The sequence below is a fragment of the Melanotaenia boesemani genome, chromosome 19 (genome assembly GCF_017639745.1).
Source record: "Melanotaenia boesemani isolate fMelBoe1 chromosome 19, fMelBoe1.pri, whole genome shotgun sequence".
NCBI lineage: Eukaryota > Metazoa > Chordata > Actinopteri > Atheriniformes > Melanotaeniidae > Melanotaenia > Melanotaenia boesemani.
This window is the reverse complement of record NC_055700.1, coordinates 17,427,223-17,441,465: the sequence shown is the minus strand read 5'-3', so window position 1 is coordinate 17,441,465 and position 14,243 is coordinate 17,427,223. Positions and strand designations below refer to the sequence as shown.

At 39.2% G+C, this 14,243-nt stretch overlaps 1 protein-coding gene across 2 annotated transcripts in view; it reads right to left on the bottom strand.

The window, feature by feature from the left end:
* slc27a4 (solute carrier family 27 member 4) overlaps positions 1 to 13,988 on the bottom strand; it is a 14,790-nt gene extending 802 nt beyond the window's left edge. The window contains exons 1-14 of one of the 2 annotated variants that reach the window (XM_041970179.1): positions 13,623 to 13,988; positions 12,087 to 12,248; positions 9,842 to 10,052; positions 9,523 to 9,706; positions 7,575 to 7,733; positions 6,220 to 6,289; positions 5,973 to 6,064; positions 5,258 to 5,367; positions 4,944 to 5,153; positions 4,674 to 4,800; positions 4,249 to 4,386; positions 4,004 to 4,168; positions 2,212 to 2,358; positions 1 to 1,946 (exon numbers count right to left, since the gene is read on the bottom strand). The exon at positions 1 to 1,946 is cut by the window's left edge and continues 802 nt beyond it. In XM_041970179.1, the coding sequence (XP_041826113.1) occupies positions 1,789 to 1,946; positions 2,212 to 2,358; positions 4,004 to 4,168; positions 4,249 to 4,386; positions 4,674 to 4,800; positions 4,944 to 5,153; positions 5,258 to 5,367; positions 5,973 to 6,064; positions 6,220 to 6,289; positions 7,575 to 7,733; positions 9,523 to 9,706; positions 9,842 to 10,052; positions 12,087 to 12,247 (1,932 nt within the window). In that variant the 5' untranslated portion in view covers position 12,248; positions 13,623 to 13,988 and the 3' untranslated portion in view covers positions 1 to 1,788. Of the gene's footprint in view, positions 1,947 to 2,211; positions 2,359 to 4,003; positions 4,169 to 4,248; positions 4,387 to 4,673; positions 4,801 to 4,943; positions 5,154 to 5,257; positions 5,368 to 5,972; positions 6,065 to 6,219; positions 6,290 to 7,574; positions 7,734 to 9,522; positions 9,707 to 9,841; positions 10,053 to 12,086; positions 12,249 to 13,063; positions 13,083 to 13,622 lie in introns of those variants that run through there. The other variant, XM_041970180.1, reaches the window with a different exon arrangement.
* Positions 13,989 to 14,243: the final 255 nt, after the last annotated feature.

Below are 14,243 nucleotides of genomic sequence, written 5' to 3'. Positions count from 1 at the left end.
GAATAAGCATCATGCAAAGCTAACACAAGGTTGGGGTAGCTTTGCAAGTCATCTTTAACTGAAAACTTGGACATTTAAACAGATGAGATCATGGAAGATAGAAGCTGCATGAGAGCAGTCTGACATGCGAAAATCTCTGAGATTAATTATGAGGGCCAGGGCCTGTGAATCTGGGAGGTAAACTCACAGTAAGGCACAGTGCTCTGCTTATGGTTGACGATGCTCATTCATGCTGCTACAACCTTGGATGACAGCTATGGCAAACAATGGACAATAACATTAGCATCCACTCCAATTCAAATGTTCCTACTCTTGCCTCTGAATCTTTGGATGGTCCAGCTCTCCCCCAATACACTAAAACATCCTTCTCAAGGACCAGATCCAGTCAACACTGATCCAGCAGTTTTCTCTCGTCAGAGAAGTCCTCTTCTTGTGTCTTAGAAGAATATACAGACACCCAAAGAAAGGCAAAATCTACCTTTTTAGACAAAACCTGCACAATATGGCCACATAACTGTAGCATACAGCAGCTCAGTTTGTGAACAAGTCATGTTTGTTGAAATTACCAATCTATTTAGCTCAGGGTTGAATCATTCCGGTCTGATCATGTTGTGCTCCAGCAGCTGATACAAAAAAACAAAAAACAAAACAAAAACAAAAAAAAAAAAAACATTCTGCAGCTTTTTTTTTTTTTTTTTGAAGGACTTAAAAAGCTAATGACACAGATTTGGATGTAAATAAAGCCAAAAAAGACATTTTAAATACAAAAAACAAACAAACAAAAAAAAAAAAACCCAACAATCTACAACTAAATAAATTATTCAAAAGTCCATATTTTCTATAATATCTAAACAACTTAAAAATATTTGGTATATTGCAGATATATTCAAATAAACACCTTAAAAATATATCGGATTTCATGTTTTGCAGCTGATTATTGCACTGCATATGCTGGAGGCTTTATTGCACATATAAGCTTCAACCACTGTTCTAATAAAATGGCTTTCCTCACATCCTTGTGTTGTTCTCTGTTAACCAAAAAAGCTTGGACCCTTTGGAAAGCAAAACAAAGATGCCCAGAAATTTAAAGGGCATACTGAGATCAGGTGAAACTCACACAGGGGAGGTCATTTCTGGCTGGCTGTGCAGGTTAAGTAAAAAGTAGAGCCCTCTTTCACAAAATAATCTCACTAATAACAATGAAGAAAGATGGTTAAGGTCCAGATAGGTCCCTCTGTTGTCCCACACACTTCATGTGCAGTACTGACTCTGTTCCTCTTCACTCTCCTTCAAGTTTGTATTTATCTGGAGTTTTAAGTTTTTGCATTCTGAGTGTTAGGCAGCCTGTTCTCCTCATCAATCCCCAGCAAAACATTTGGTATGATGGACCAGCATTGATGGGTAGGGTTGTTTCAGGGCTGTGTGGTAAAGAAGGGGTTTCAAGTTATTAACTAAACCTGGTTGTGTTTGTGCCTCTCTCTCTGTGTTTGCTGAGGTAGCGAGAGATGTTGTGGAGATTTCAGGAGGAATGGATAAAATGGAGCATGTGCCATGCATACCTTTTTTTCCTTTTTTTTAAAAGAACAAAGTGGGTTTGGGAGTAAAATATGAATTTGTGTACATTGGCCTCATGTGTATGGCTATTACTTTAGCATTTGTGTTTATGGGGGCAAATTCTTCCTGTTAATCTGGGCACACAATAATGTCTTCCTTTTTTTTTCCTTTTTGCATTTATACATGTGTTTTTGTCAGTGTGTACATGTGCTGATGTAGTGGTCAGCCTGGTCATCACAATTTGTGTTTCCCTGTCAGTATGGAGCGGTAAAGCTCTTCATTCAGCTGCATATAGCGCCCTCTGCTGGAATCCAGAAAGTACAGTCTGTCTGTCACTGCAGTGGGATCAAAGCCTTCTCGGCGCAATTCCGTCTTCTGAAACTTAAACGTTCCTGAAAAAGAAGATAAAGAAATTGTGTATATTATTTATTTTTCTTTGTTTTTTTTATGATTTAATTCACAAGACAATATTTCATATTAAACTAAAATTTAAATCATCAATAATAATAATTTAAATTTTCTTAAATGTACATCACAGATTCACTTGTCAATAGCATGAAACAACTTTTAGCAATATTTAGAATGATACCTAAAAATTGGATGGCATCATCCACTCCTATCCCTTTGATAAAATAAATTATAAAAAGGACCTCTTACCTGTCTTGTTGACCTCTGGAAGGAAGCGGAGGAAGACAGGTCTGGCATACGGAGGGAGAACTTTCTCCATGTCTTTTAAAAACTTCTCCAGGTCGGTGGTCTGAGATGGATCAGCGATAGCTGCCATGCCAGCCTTTCCCTCTGCTCCTGTACACACACACAGAAAAAAAAAAGTCAAAGGGTTAATGACAAGGAAGATCACACAGATGCTTTTTCTAGTAACAACGTTAAAAAATCTCATTACAAGTTGTTTGGTCAGAATGATTCAATGTATGGATGGTCTAACTGTTTCTCAACCCTGGTCTTCAGGACCCACTATGCCTGTTTTATTTAGAGGTAACACTACTTTAACACATCTAAATTAAATGGATGGCTTGTTAACAGGCTTACAAATAACTTAATAAAGAAGTTCATTAATCTGATCTGATTAATAGAACACGTCTAAAACTTGCAGTAGATCGTGAGGACCTGGATTGAGAAACACTGTGTATGTATATATATATATGAGTCTTAATCTTGATTAATCACATTTTAAATTACATAACAATTTTGCCACAAAAAGCTAAATTTTTTATTTTAAATGGATTTTAGTGACTCAAATAATAAACACAGACAATGTTGTAATTTCAAGCTCTATTAATGTCTGAAAAAATGCATTTAATTGCATTTCAATTCAAAACAGTAGTAGTAGAATTTTAAGTACTTTAACCAGCAGCTCCGGCTGTTCTCCAGTTAAGAGTACTTGTAAACTTTTAAAATGTCTTCCTCCATACTCTTCATTAATATCTGACGGTAAGTCTGGGCGGGATCAGCCAGTGTCAACTTGGGACGTCTCACTTTCAGTCTGATCATGGAGATCTGAATGCAGCTTGTTACTGGGTGCTGTGTGAAGACTGAGGCTGTGTTCTTTTGTATGGGGGAGGGGCCTGCAGCAGCACCCAGTGCTCACTGAGAAAAAGTAAACATATTTGCTTTGATGCTTTTACGTTAGTCTCCAAAAGTCTCCAGCAACACCAGAAAAAGTCGCTAGATTTTTCACTAGTTGCTTGTTTGAAATAGAGAAGCAAGAGGGGTCTGAAAACTCACTAAATATAGCACCAAAGTTGCTAAGTTGTTAGCCGAGCTGTCATGTGCACCAATGTTGTTGGTGTACCAGCACAAACACATTGTTATATACAGAGATTCAACTTAGTACTGTTATGTCTGATGCGTTCGACCATGGCAGCTTTTGCTGGTCGTTTCAAGCAACCAAATTAGTCCCCCCCCCCCCTTTGTGGAGTTACAACGTAATCTAATGACAGCAACTGTAAAGTGGCATCTCTGATTTGTCATTGGTGCCACTGGAGCTTCAATTACAGCTCAGCCTCACAGATGATGACATTTCAAACTGCTATAATGAATTTAATGTCACAATAGATCAAGAGTAAGCCAAGACACTGCAGCTGTAATGACCACAGTACTGAACATTGCACGGTTGCTCAGACTGCTTGTTTTCTCCTTACACGCTGTACCCAGTTTTAAAGACATGCAGTTATATGAGTGATGTGTGTTAATCTTCTGTATATTTTTCCTAATAACAATAAATTTTCAAGGCCTGTTTAGTAAGAAAAGTGAGATGCTTCTTTTTAAATATGTATAAATACACATTTGGAAACATCTAACAGTGTCTACTGTCTAACTAATGTTAGACAATAAGAAGCAAGTGTACACAGTACAGTAAGGAACTACATTCAAAACTCAAAATCCAAATTCTGGCTTAGAAATTAGTAATATCAAAAGTGTAAATTATTACCTGGCACTTCTACTCCATAAACAACTACATCCTTCATGTCTAGCAGCCTGCTGAGAGTTCCCTCCACCTCGGTTGTTGAGACGTTCTCTCCTTTCCAGCGGAAAGTGTCTCCTGTTCGGTCCTTGAAGTACATGTGGCCATACTTGTCCATGATCAACACGTCACCTGGTGAGAGGGAACCCATTCAGTATAAAACACTGCAAATATTTCAGCTGGGTGAATGTGTATGTGTGACTAATTCTAACCAGAAAGATAGGCACTGTCTCCCTTCTTGAAAACACTGTGAGCAATCTTCTTGCTGGTTGCCGTTTGGTTGACGTAGCCGTCAAACCTGCGAAGAGGGTCATTCTGAATGATCCTGCCAACAAGCTGGCCAGGCTCACCTAGAACAAGAGAAACAATAGATTGTTTTAGCTTGTGCATATCTAATACATCTCACATATATTTAAAAGACTTCTTAAAGTGGCCAAGGGCTCTCTGGTGAGTTTAACTAAGCAACATTGCTATAAACCATTTAACCATTTAATTAGCTGAGTGATGATTTCCAGCCGCAATATCTGCAACTCCATATCCTGCTGAGGTTTTCTCACTCAACAGCATTGCTCTGTGAGCCAGTTTAAGCTTATCAAATGTGAAACTAATGCTTGAAGTGGCTACACAATAAACCCACCAGGTTTACAAGGAATGCAGACACCATCTGGTCCCCTAATGAGCTCCATGGTCTCCTCATCAACCCTCACCAGTCTGATGGGGTAGACGAAGGGTAGAATTTGACTGTTAAAGCCACATGCTCCAACCTAGTACACAGACAAAAGGAGAGTGAGGTGAGAAGAATCAAAAGCAGTATGTGCATTTTGCTGTAAAGTAGCTTTAAGGATAAAAAAAAAAAAAAAGTTTAGTCAAAGCATCGTCAGCTCTTCTTTGCAGGATGCTCTCCCACCTTGTTGCCAAAGTTGCCCAAGCTGCAGTTACACTCTGTGGCTCCGTAGAACTCTGCAATCTGTGGTATCTTGAATCGGTTCATGAACTCCTCCCATATGGACTGGCGCAGGCCATTGCCCAGCGCCATGCGAACACGATGCTGTTGCTCTGTGTCCCGAACCGGCTGATTCAGTAGATACCGACAGATCTCACCTATGTACTGCACAATCTAAAGAACAGAGGTGAAAGAAACAATAGTTACACGATAAATCTGATAATTACACTCACTTGAATAAATATGTGGCAGAGACTTGAGATCAACATCATGCTTACAGTGCAGTTGTATTTGACACAATCGTCCCAGAAACGCGATGCAGAGAACTTCTTTTTAATGACTACAGTCATGCCGTGTATTATGCATTGACCCACTCCCACAATGTTTCCTGAGGACAAATAAAGAATATCAGTATCAGTTTTGATAAAAAATGGAAGAATATGCTTTACCCCATTTTTATTGCTCATGTCAGAAGCTAAGTTAAATATTTAAATATGAGTTAAAAAAAAAAAAAAAAAAAGAAAAAAAAAGCTAAAACTAGCTTTGACAGCCTTTTCAACCCTGGGTTGTTTATTTCAGTTTCTTGTATTGTGGAAAATAAAAATTATGCTTTGCCAGGACCAAGAAGGACACTAGGGGCCTTTAAAGAAAGTGTTGGTGTGGTTACAAACTAATTCAGGTGCTTTGCTTGATCTACAACAACAACTACAACAGCGACCCAGCCCAAATCAAGTACTACAAGCTTAACAGCTTTCCCTTGCTAGGTATGTTTTGCAAACAGGGATTAGAAATCTAGAGTTACATGAATTTAGTTGGAGAAACAGCAGATGTCTGACCTCAGCATGTCACAAAATGTTCTCTACACTGGCTTTAAGTAATGCATATTGGTTAACACGACTTTGCTTTTCATAGTTTCTATTAGTTTTAATCTTTTTCTGTTTCAATAAAAGCTTGATAATCCTCACCCTCACTGTCATGTGCAAGCACACATACCTGCAGAATGGTAGAGTGGGAGGCAATCATAGAGCACGTCATCTGGTGTCATCCTGAAGCCATAATACACCAAAGCTGCCATGCGGTAGTATCTGAAAACCAGGTGAGTAAAATCAAAAGCAGCATGTTTTACTGCATGTCCACTCATTTCCAGAAGTTTTGAACCACAGATGAGAGCAACATGGATCAAAAGAGAACAGCTGCACTTCCTGTGTGTCCATTTGCTAGCTGCATGCCTTCTTCCTACCTGCTGTGCACAACAATAGCAGCTTTAGGCATCCCAGTGGTTCCTGATGTGTAGATGTAAAACAGACGATCTGAAACCAACACAACAGCAAGAGTGAGATAACCTGAAGTGTCAACTGCATAACGTGCCATTGGTTCTAGCATGTGTAAATGACTGCTCAGTTTTAATGTGTCAATAATGTGTCAGTTTACTTCCTTTCAAATAAACATTAAGCTGAATTGCTGTGCAGAGTTTTAGTAGAGAGTAAAGCAAATTTCCTTTTTATTCAGGTTATGTTTCCTACAGATGAAGTGCACTGTATTCAAAACAGTGTCTATTTGTTTAGCCAGTGAAGTTGTGTTCTTTCAGAGTAACTGGAGTAGTCCACAGCATCTTGATGGAAGACTTCTGTGGGGATTTTACTTTCCTGCTCTCAGCTAACTTGATCTGCAGCAAACCCAACCACTGCTAGAAGAAATACCCTTCTTAGATTTGATTTATGGGTATGAAGCCAGATTGTAATGGCTGTGTGTGCTAAGTTCATATACAAACTTCAAACCTTTTGCAGAATTGTTTATGATACACAAATCTGCTCTGTGGGCCAGGTACATTATGTACAAAGCTGACTAAGCAGCGATTCATTGCAGCAGTTCTCTTTCAGATGCACTGCTGTAAATGTGTACAAAGGGATTTATCCCTGCTAATCTGATCCTGATACATTTCAGTTACAGTCTTTGATAAGGTGAACAAAGGTGGTAGGTTTTATGGCTGCACCTGGCTGTGAAATCTAATGGGGCAGCATAGTGTTACATAACTATGATAACAAGGGAGAATGAACATCATATCACTAATTACATGATTTTTTTTGCATATGTGCATAAACAATGCAAGCCCATCTTAGCAGCCCTTTCACAAAGCTTTCTGAAACCTAGGTGTTCTTTACAGTCTCCAAAAACTTGAAGGTTTTATAAGAAATCTGACAATTAAATAAACAACAGCGATAATAAAAGATTCTCACATCACACACAGTGAAAAGGAAAAGCATGCAAGCATCGCTCCCTGTCTGCGAAGTACACACATGCAAACATTACATTAATGCTGATGGAAGCCATGATATTATTGGTGTTTTATTTCAGTGTAATGCTTTCGCGTTTAGGAAGCCATGTGATTAAACTGACTTAAAGTTATTACTTTTCCCATCAAAGTATCAAGTGCCAACTAGTCTTTGAAGCTAGAATATTAAAAAAAGAATGCTATCAGTTGCTTTCTGAAATTCACTGTGTTGCTTTGACTGAAGAGGCGCTGAATTTTCCTGCATTTTTTTTTAAAGGAAAAAGTTGATGACCTTCTTAACACACTAGGCATTGCATTTTCACCTGTGAAGCAGCGTTGCGGCCGGCGAGGCAGATAAGAAGGTGCTCCAGCCAGCAGGGGTTCCAGGCACTCAGTTCCCTGTGGAACACGTTTGGGATCCCAATCTCCACAGCAAAACATCTGCACCGCCTTCCCCATTGAACTGTGGACCTCAGACACCGCTGTGAAGATAGGACAAACAAGCTGAAGTACACTGGATTCATTTCATAGCCCTATACTAGAAGAGGAGAGAAACACATAAATTAAAAAAAGAGGCATACTAAAACAGATAACAGAAGATTAAAATAAGTGGAGGGAGTAAAAGAAAACTAACTAATTACAGTATTTTCCTCAAAAAAGAGACAAAGTATCATAATGTAAAAGCTTTGTGTCGTGCTGGTGCAGTACTAATGCTGCTGGATGGATTTTGGCCTACACTGTACAGACGCTGTGTTTCCAATTACTTAAAAGCATTAAGGACACTACAGGTCCAAGATCCAATACACAGACTGTGCCATCAATCTCAGAGCAAACAGCTCAAAACTCCTTCACTCTTAATAGCTGTTGAGATCAAGGTTTTTCAGAACAGGCAGGGATCCAAGACAGGGTCATGAGGAGAGTGAAGTAGATCTGCTGCACTTTAACATTATTGGTGCTCAGGTTCATACAATATACAAGTGAAGGTATGTTAAGTAATACAGTGCATATTAGTCAACTCAGCAGCTAATTAATGACAATGCCATCCATAAACACAGAATAATGAACAAGCATCAGCTGATGCAACTCCTAAAGTAGATCAATTAATCCTAAAGCTATGCAAAAGTGACATTTCTTCCAATTATGTCTAATTTAGTATTTTGTTCATTAAAACCACACTTGTTTAATATCATATTAAATTGTTTATAGCATGTTTTAGTCATAAAATAACTCTGTTTTAATTTAATTCTTATTTTGTGTGTTTAAAATTCAACTATTTTTAGTTAAAATTTGCACTGTAAATCTCTCTCGACATTCTATTCTATTCTACAGTCATTTAGCAGACGCTTTTATCCAAAGCGACTTACATTTGAGAGGAAGAACAACACAAGCATGAATTCAAACAAGATGGGACGTCATAATTAAGTGATAGTCAGACCGCTTTTGAGTCCAGTTGGACCCAGGTGCTGTCATGTAGTGCTAGTGCAGTGCATATAATTGTTTTTTTTTTTTTTGTCATTTTATTTAAATACAGGATCACAATTTCATCACACAATATCAACTTGGTCATAAGTGCATGATTTCATCACATAATATCAACTTGGGCATAAATGCATGATTTCATCACACAATATCATCTTGGGCATAAGTGCACACAGCTTCTTCAGTACTTGGTTGAGCCAAAAAGCTGGACAAATCTTTCTGACTCATTTAGTTAAGCTAAATGTGGAAATGCTCCTTTAACAACTGAGTCTTTAGCTTGGTCTTAAAAGTGGATACGGACTCTGCGGATCGGACGGAGTTTGGTAGATCGTTCCACCACCAGGGGAACAACAGAGGAGAAGAGTCTAGCTACTGATTTTGCGCCACGTTGTGGTGGGAGCACTAGGCGTCTTTCACTGGTAGAGCGTAAGTTTCGAGAGGGAGTGTAGCTCTGGATTAAGGAGTGAAGGTAGACATATTAGTGTTACTGTCCCTTATCGATTTAGATTATCACTTATCAGGTAATCGTCTGCTCTGGTGAACTTAGACCTTGATCTATTGCATAGAGTATGCGATAAAGATGTTTTCCACTTCTCTTTTCATCACTCTTAGCTCTTCTCACTGATACCGAAGAGACCCCTCTTCAAACACCCATTTATCCTTTATGTCCTTTATTGTTTTTTTCCACACACTCACTTCCTACATTACAGAGAAAGCAGGCCAGCATCCATCAGCATAAGTAATTGCTGAACAGATAGAAAATAAAGGATGCTCTTACTTCCATCTACTTACCATCAGTAAGCTCAGACCCAAACACCACAGCCTTGGCATTGGAGATGGTAACACAATGGACCAAGGCCTCAAGTCTCAAATTGAAGTTGATGAGAGCGGCTTCTACTCCGATCTTAGCCATGCCCAACCAGAGGCCCACATACTGGGACCTGTTTTCCATGAAAAGGGCCACAACATCACCCTCCTTAAAAGAAATACAAAGAGAGCAAATATTGTTAAAACTGATTGTCACTGAGTGGATGACTGACACAAGCTGTGTCTTGTCTTTTTTTGATAAAGTTCTTTTTTCCTTATTTTATAGAATATTTTGTAGACGTACCCTGAAACCACGTTCCAGCAGCAGGTTGGCCACTTTGTTGGAGTACTCATCCAGCTGATGGAAAGTCCATCTTTCTCCCGTTCCCTCGAAGATGAGAGCCGTTTTGTCCCCATAGCGCTGCACTGTTTCTGAAAAGATCTTAGGAATAGTGTTCTTCTCTCTTAGGTGGCGTTTGACATTCAGCTTCACCCGCAATAACACATATGCAGCACTGAAGTGGGGAAAAAAGAAATAAATGTGGAGACATATAGTTAACACTTTCCCCAGAAAGATTTCAGAAAGCAACAGACAATCTGGATCATTTGATGTGTTATAATTATTAAGTTTTCAATTATGTTTTTTTTTTTTAAACAAGAAGCTGCTGCAAAACAGAGATTCTGTTATCTGCAATGATTGATTATTATTAGAATTTGTAACGGTTTCTGAACGCTATTTTCCCCCTACTGTAAATGAATTTATGAATGAATCACTTCAGCTATAAAAGACAGCCCACAGATGATCCTACAGTACATCTGCTTTGGATAACGGTCTTCTCTGATATGAAGCATCCATAAATTTCATTAAGGGGAATAAAATATGAAAACGATTTAAATTTAATTCATACATTATCTAAATAAGTCTGAATATTTAGAGGCAAATCTTCAAATTATAGCTAACCCAGGCCCAAGGGAACAAAGTCTGCATAAATAGCAGCTCAAGGTACTTTATATTTATTGCACATTGACGAGTAAATGATTACAGAAATGTCATAAAAAAACAGTTAGCAAATAACTTCATGGCTATACTGTGATCTTGAGGAAATGCTTATCATTATACAAGGGATTAGTTACATGTTGGTCCAGATAACTGTAGTTTATTGTGGCTCGGCTGGTTCCTTCACTTCTTCTGTCCACAATGATACTTTGTGGTTACTTTCTTTTGCAAACAAATTAATTACATGCACTCTAGTCAATACACTGAAGGTACGAGTGTTAGCAATGGTACTCTTGGTAAACGCTGTTATTTTGAAATGCTTTACACTTACTAAACCATCCTGCAGGGGAAGGACTGTGTGATTGTTTAGATATACAAAAGCATGGATGTGAATCTTTGTGATTCCTACAGTGCAAATACCAAAACCACTTTACACATTAACAACCAATGAGTCACTGTGGAAAATATATGCGTTATCACGGTAAATTATAGTGAATTCTTAACCTTGGAGCTTAAGCTACAAATCTAAACCACACTGCACTTATACTTTGAAACTGTACCTTTTATCTCTAATGGATAAGAGCAATGGGCCTTTTTTCTTGTATGTACAGTAATAAGAGATATAATACTACAAGCTGGACCACTATGGCCTTTTTTTGTTTTTTTTTGCCCTGATTGAGTCATTGAAAGACCTGTTTTACATTACTAGAGCTGTTGACAGATATAAAATGAAGTCAACCACAAAGTAATTACCATAGTAACCTCCAACTGTAAATATTGATTTTAGATTAGTCCATTAAAATGTTTTTGCCAAGCCTAAATTCTTTACATTTTCCTTCATCCAAAATATTTCAGTCTACCGGTTTTGAAACATTTTCTTCCTCAAAGCTGCTTTCAGAGAAGACAGTCAACATTTTATGAAGGTTGTGAAATCATTTTTCTTGCATGTCATCCAGTGATCACAGTGATGTGTAACAATTCAAGTTGTTATAAAGTTATTAATTAGATTGTAAATATAAACGTTGGGGTAGTGATGCAGATACCATTACTGTGCTATACTTAGAAATTCATTCATTTTTCTCAAAACAAAGTTACATCCTGCGTCCTTTTTCAGTGACTATAAAAAAGTTAAAACTACATTAAATCTACTAGCTAACTAAAACAACCTCCAATAATGAATTTTTTAAAATGCAAGAGCCTGAGGAGCAATAGTTTTGTGCTCACTATGGCTTATGCACACTGTGTATAACAACCCAAGAACTCAATAAATATGGCCGTCCACACAGTTTAAATTTAGAGCTTAGATTAAGCACTTTACCCCCACAGCAACTGTTTCAATTGTGGTGCAATAGTAAGGAATGAAGAGTCAAAACAAGAGAAAAACCTGTCCCTGTCAGAATACTCAGACTGCATGTTAAGCAGACAGGTAAATGAATATGCAGCTGACAAGAAATCTGATGGCTGAATTTTTTGTTGTTAAAAAAGCAGCTGAAAGTGGCCCAACAGCACAGATTTTCTGCAGTTAATAATCATAAAACATCCCAATACTTACTGCAAGTCTCTGCCAACTGAGTTAACAAAAACATCCACAAAGCTCCACCCTCCGCTTCCAAGGTAGAAGATCAGGATGGCCGGAAGAACTTGGTACCAAGGCAGGCCCACCAGCAGCCTCAACACAAACAGCAGGGCTGTGCAACATGCTAGACGCATCATCCTGAAAGAATGTACACACATATAAATAGATCAAGAAAAGTGCCCCACAGGCTGCAGAGTATGACTACTAATCACAAACATTTCAAGGTTAATATCAGTTGAGGGGGACAAAAACTACTTGTGGTTTAAGTGGTACAGAAGAGATCTGGAGTTGCCACAGAGGCATAGAAGCCAATGACTAAGGAATGTTATCTACAGTGATTTTGTTTACACATCTTGTGCCCACTGACTCAGCTCAGCTAGACTGAACTTTCTGTGAAAGCTTATGTGACACAATAGAAAACAGTTACTCTAATACTGTATGTTCTCATGATAACAAGTAGGGAACAAACACCTACAAATGAAGATCAGACTTTGATATTCACTTGAAGGTGAAAAAACAAATGACGATCAAAGACCTAAAAAAAACTCCTTGCAAAGGAAATAGTTTCTAGTAACAGCAGAGTAACAAAGGACAGTGCACGTTGACAGTGGTTCCCAGTGGTACCTGATAGTTTGAAAGCTGATCCCAAATAGTAAACAGTAGGTTTACCATATGTACTCATTATCTATTCATCAGCCTTTGCCTGATTTCTGTTTAATCATAACTAAACAACGGGTCGCTTAATGACATCCCGGTTTTTGAGTCAATACGCTGAGTAGCTGTTTATGCCTCCCTGCATGCGGCTGTAAAGGTGATGGCTGCGTTTTCAATTCAACTAAAATATAAAACACAAATTATCAGTAGACAATCAAAACCACACCGAATGTCGGTTAAAGGCATTATTATTATTATTATTATTATTAAGTGATTAAAATAAACGAAAAGCAACGCACTGAAAGGACAGCTGCCACTTCTCAGAGACAAAAGCTTCATCACTCGCTGCTGCTTAACCCGGAAATTTAAGGCGCGTAGCATCATATTGCGGTAGGAGCTATGGCAGTGAGAGGAAGGCTCAGTCTACTGTAGGTAACCTCACTTACTGTGCCATGTGCGCTTCAGACACGGCCTTTAGATGTGAACCGTTTCGACGGTGATTATCATTTAACCTGATGTGGGTAATAACGAGCTCAACTGGGAAGCAGGATGCGCCGCGCAGAGCTTAAGGCAACGGATGGGCTGTATGACACCAGAAACTGCCTCTTTTAGGACGAAGACGCATCTATGCATAATTTACCTTTCAAGGACCGAGGGCTGCTTGAAATTACAGAGCCGAGCAACCTCTCCAGTCCCGTCAAAAGGGGGTGGTTCGCTTACAAGGTTGTGAAAGGACGTGAAGCCATCAGATTCACTCCCTCTCTCAAAGGAAATAATAACCTGATAACCAATACGCAAAGTTGATCATCGCGGGGGTGTTCAAATTAAAGTGGATGAGCATTTTTCCTCCTTACATACCTTGCACCTCCTTCGTACAGTTACAGCATTTATGTGCGCAGATATCCCAAACGTGAAACTCGCTGAGAGCAATTCCACCTTGATCGGCTTATAGGCTAGCCTGGTCGCCCCCTCGGCTCTTCACCACCGTTAGCTTGGCCGGATAGAGGCTCACAGAAACGCACACAGACAGACACACGCACTGGGATCCCTCTTGTTGTCAACCGAGCAACGACCTGCTGCTGCTCCTCCAAAACGGCCTGGCAGTACACGTAGACTTTGACCCCACTATCATCATCCGTTCATTGTCGCAATAATTTTTATCATCCTCGGTTCATTGTAGCCGGTAAGCTGACAGGCAGGCGTAATTCAAATGACCTTATAATTTTCTAAGTTTAGCCCGCCCACTACCGTCAGCGTCAAATCAGTGAATCAGGAATAAGCGCTGACGGATGTGTGCTGCAGCCAATCAGAAGGCCGAATCTTCAGTATCATCCGGTAGTGGGCGGGGCCTGTGACACTAGATCGGAAATGCGGCTCGGCCCTGCTAACTCACTGTCTGACAGGCAGAGGAGCAAGTCTCCAGCCGGTAGTGACAAGGCCCTTATGCAGGGCCTTATGGCGTAAAATGAGCCCTGCCTC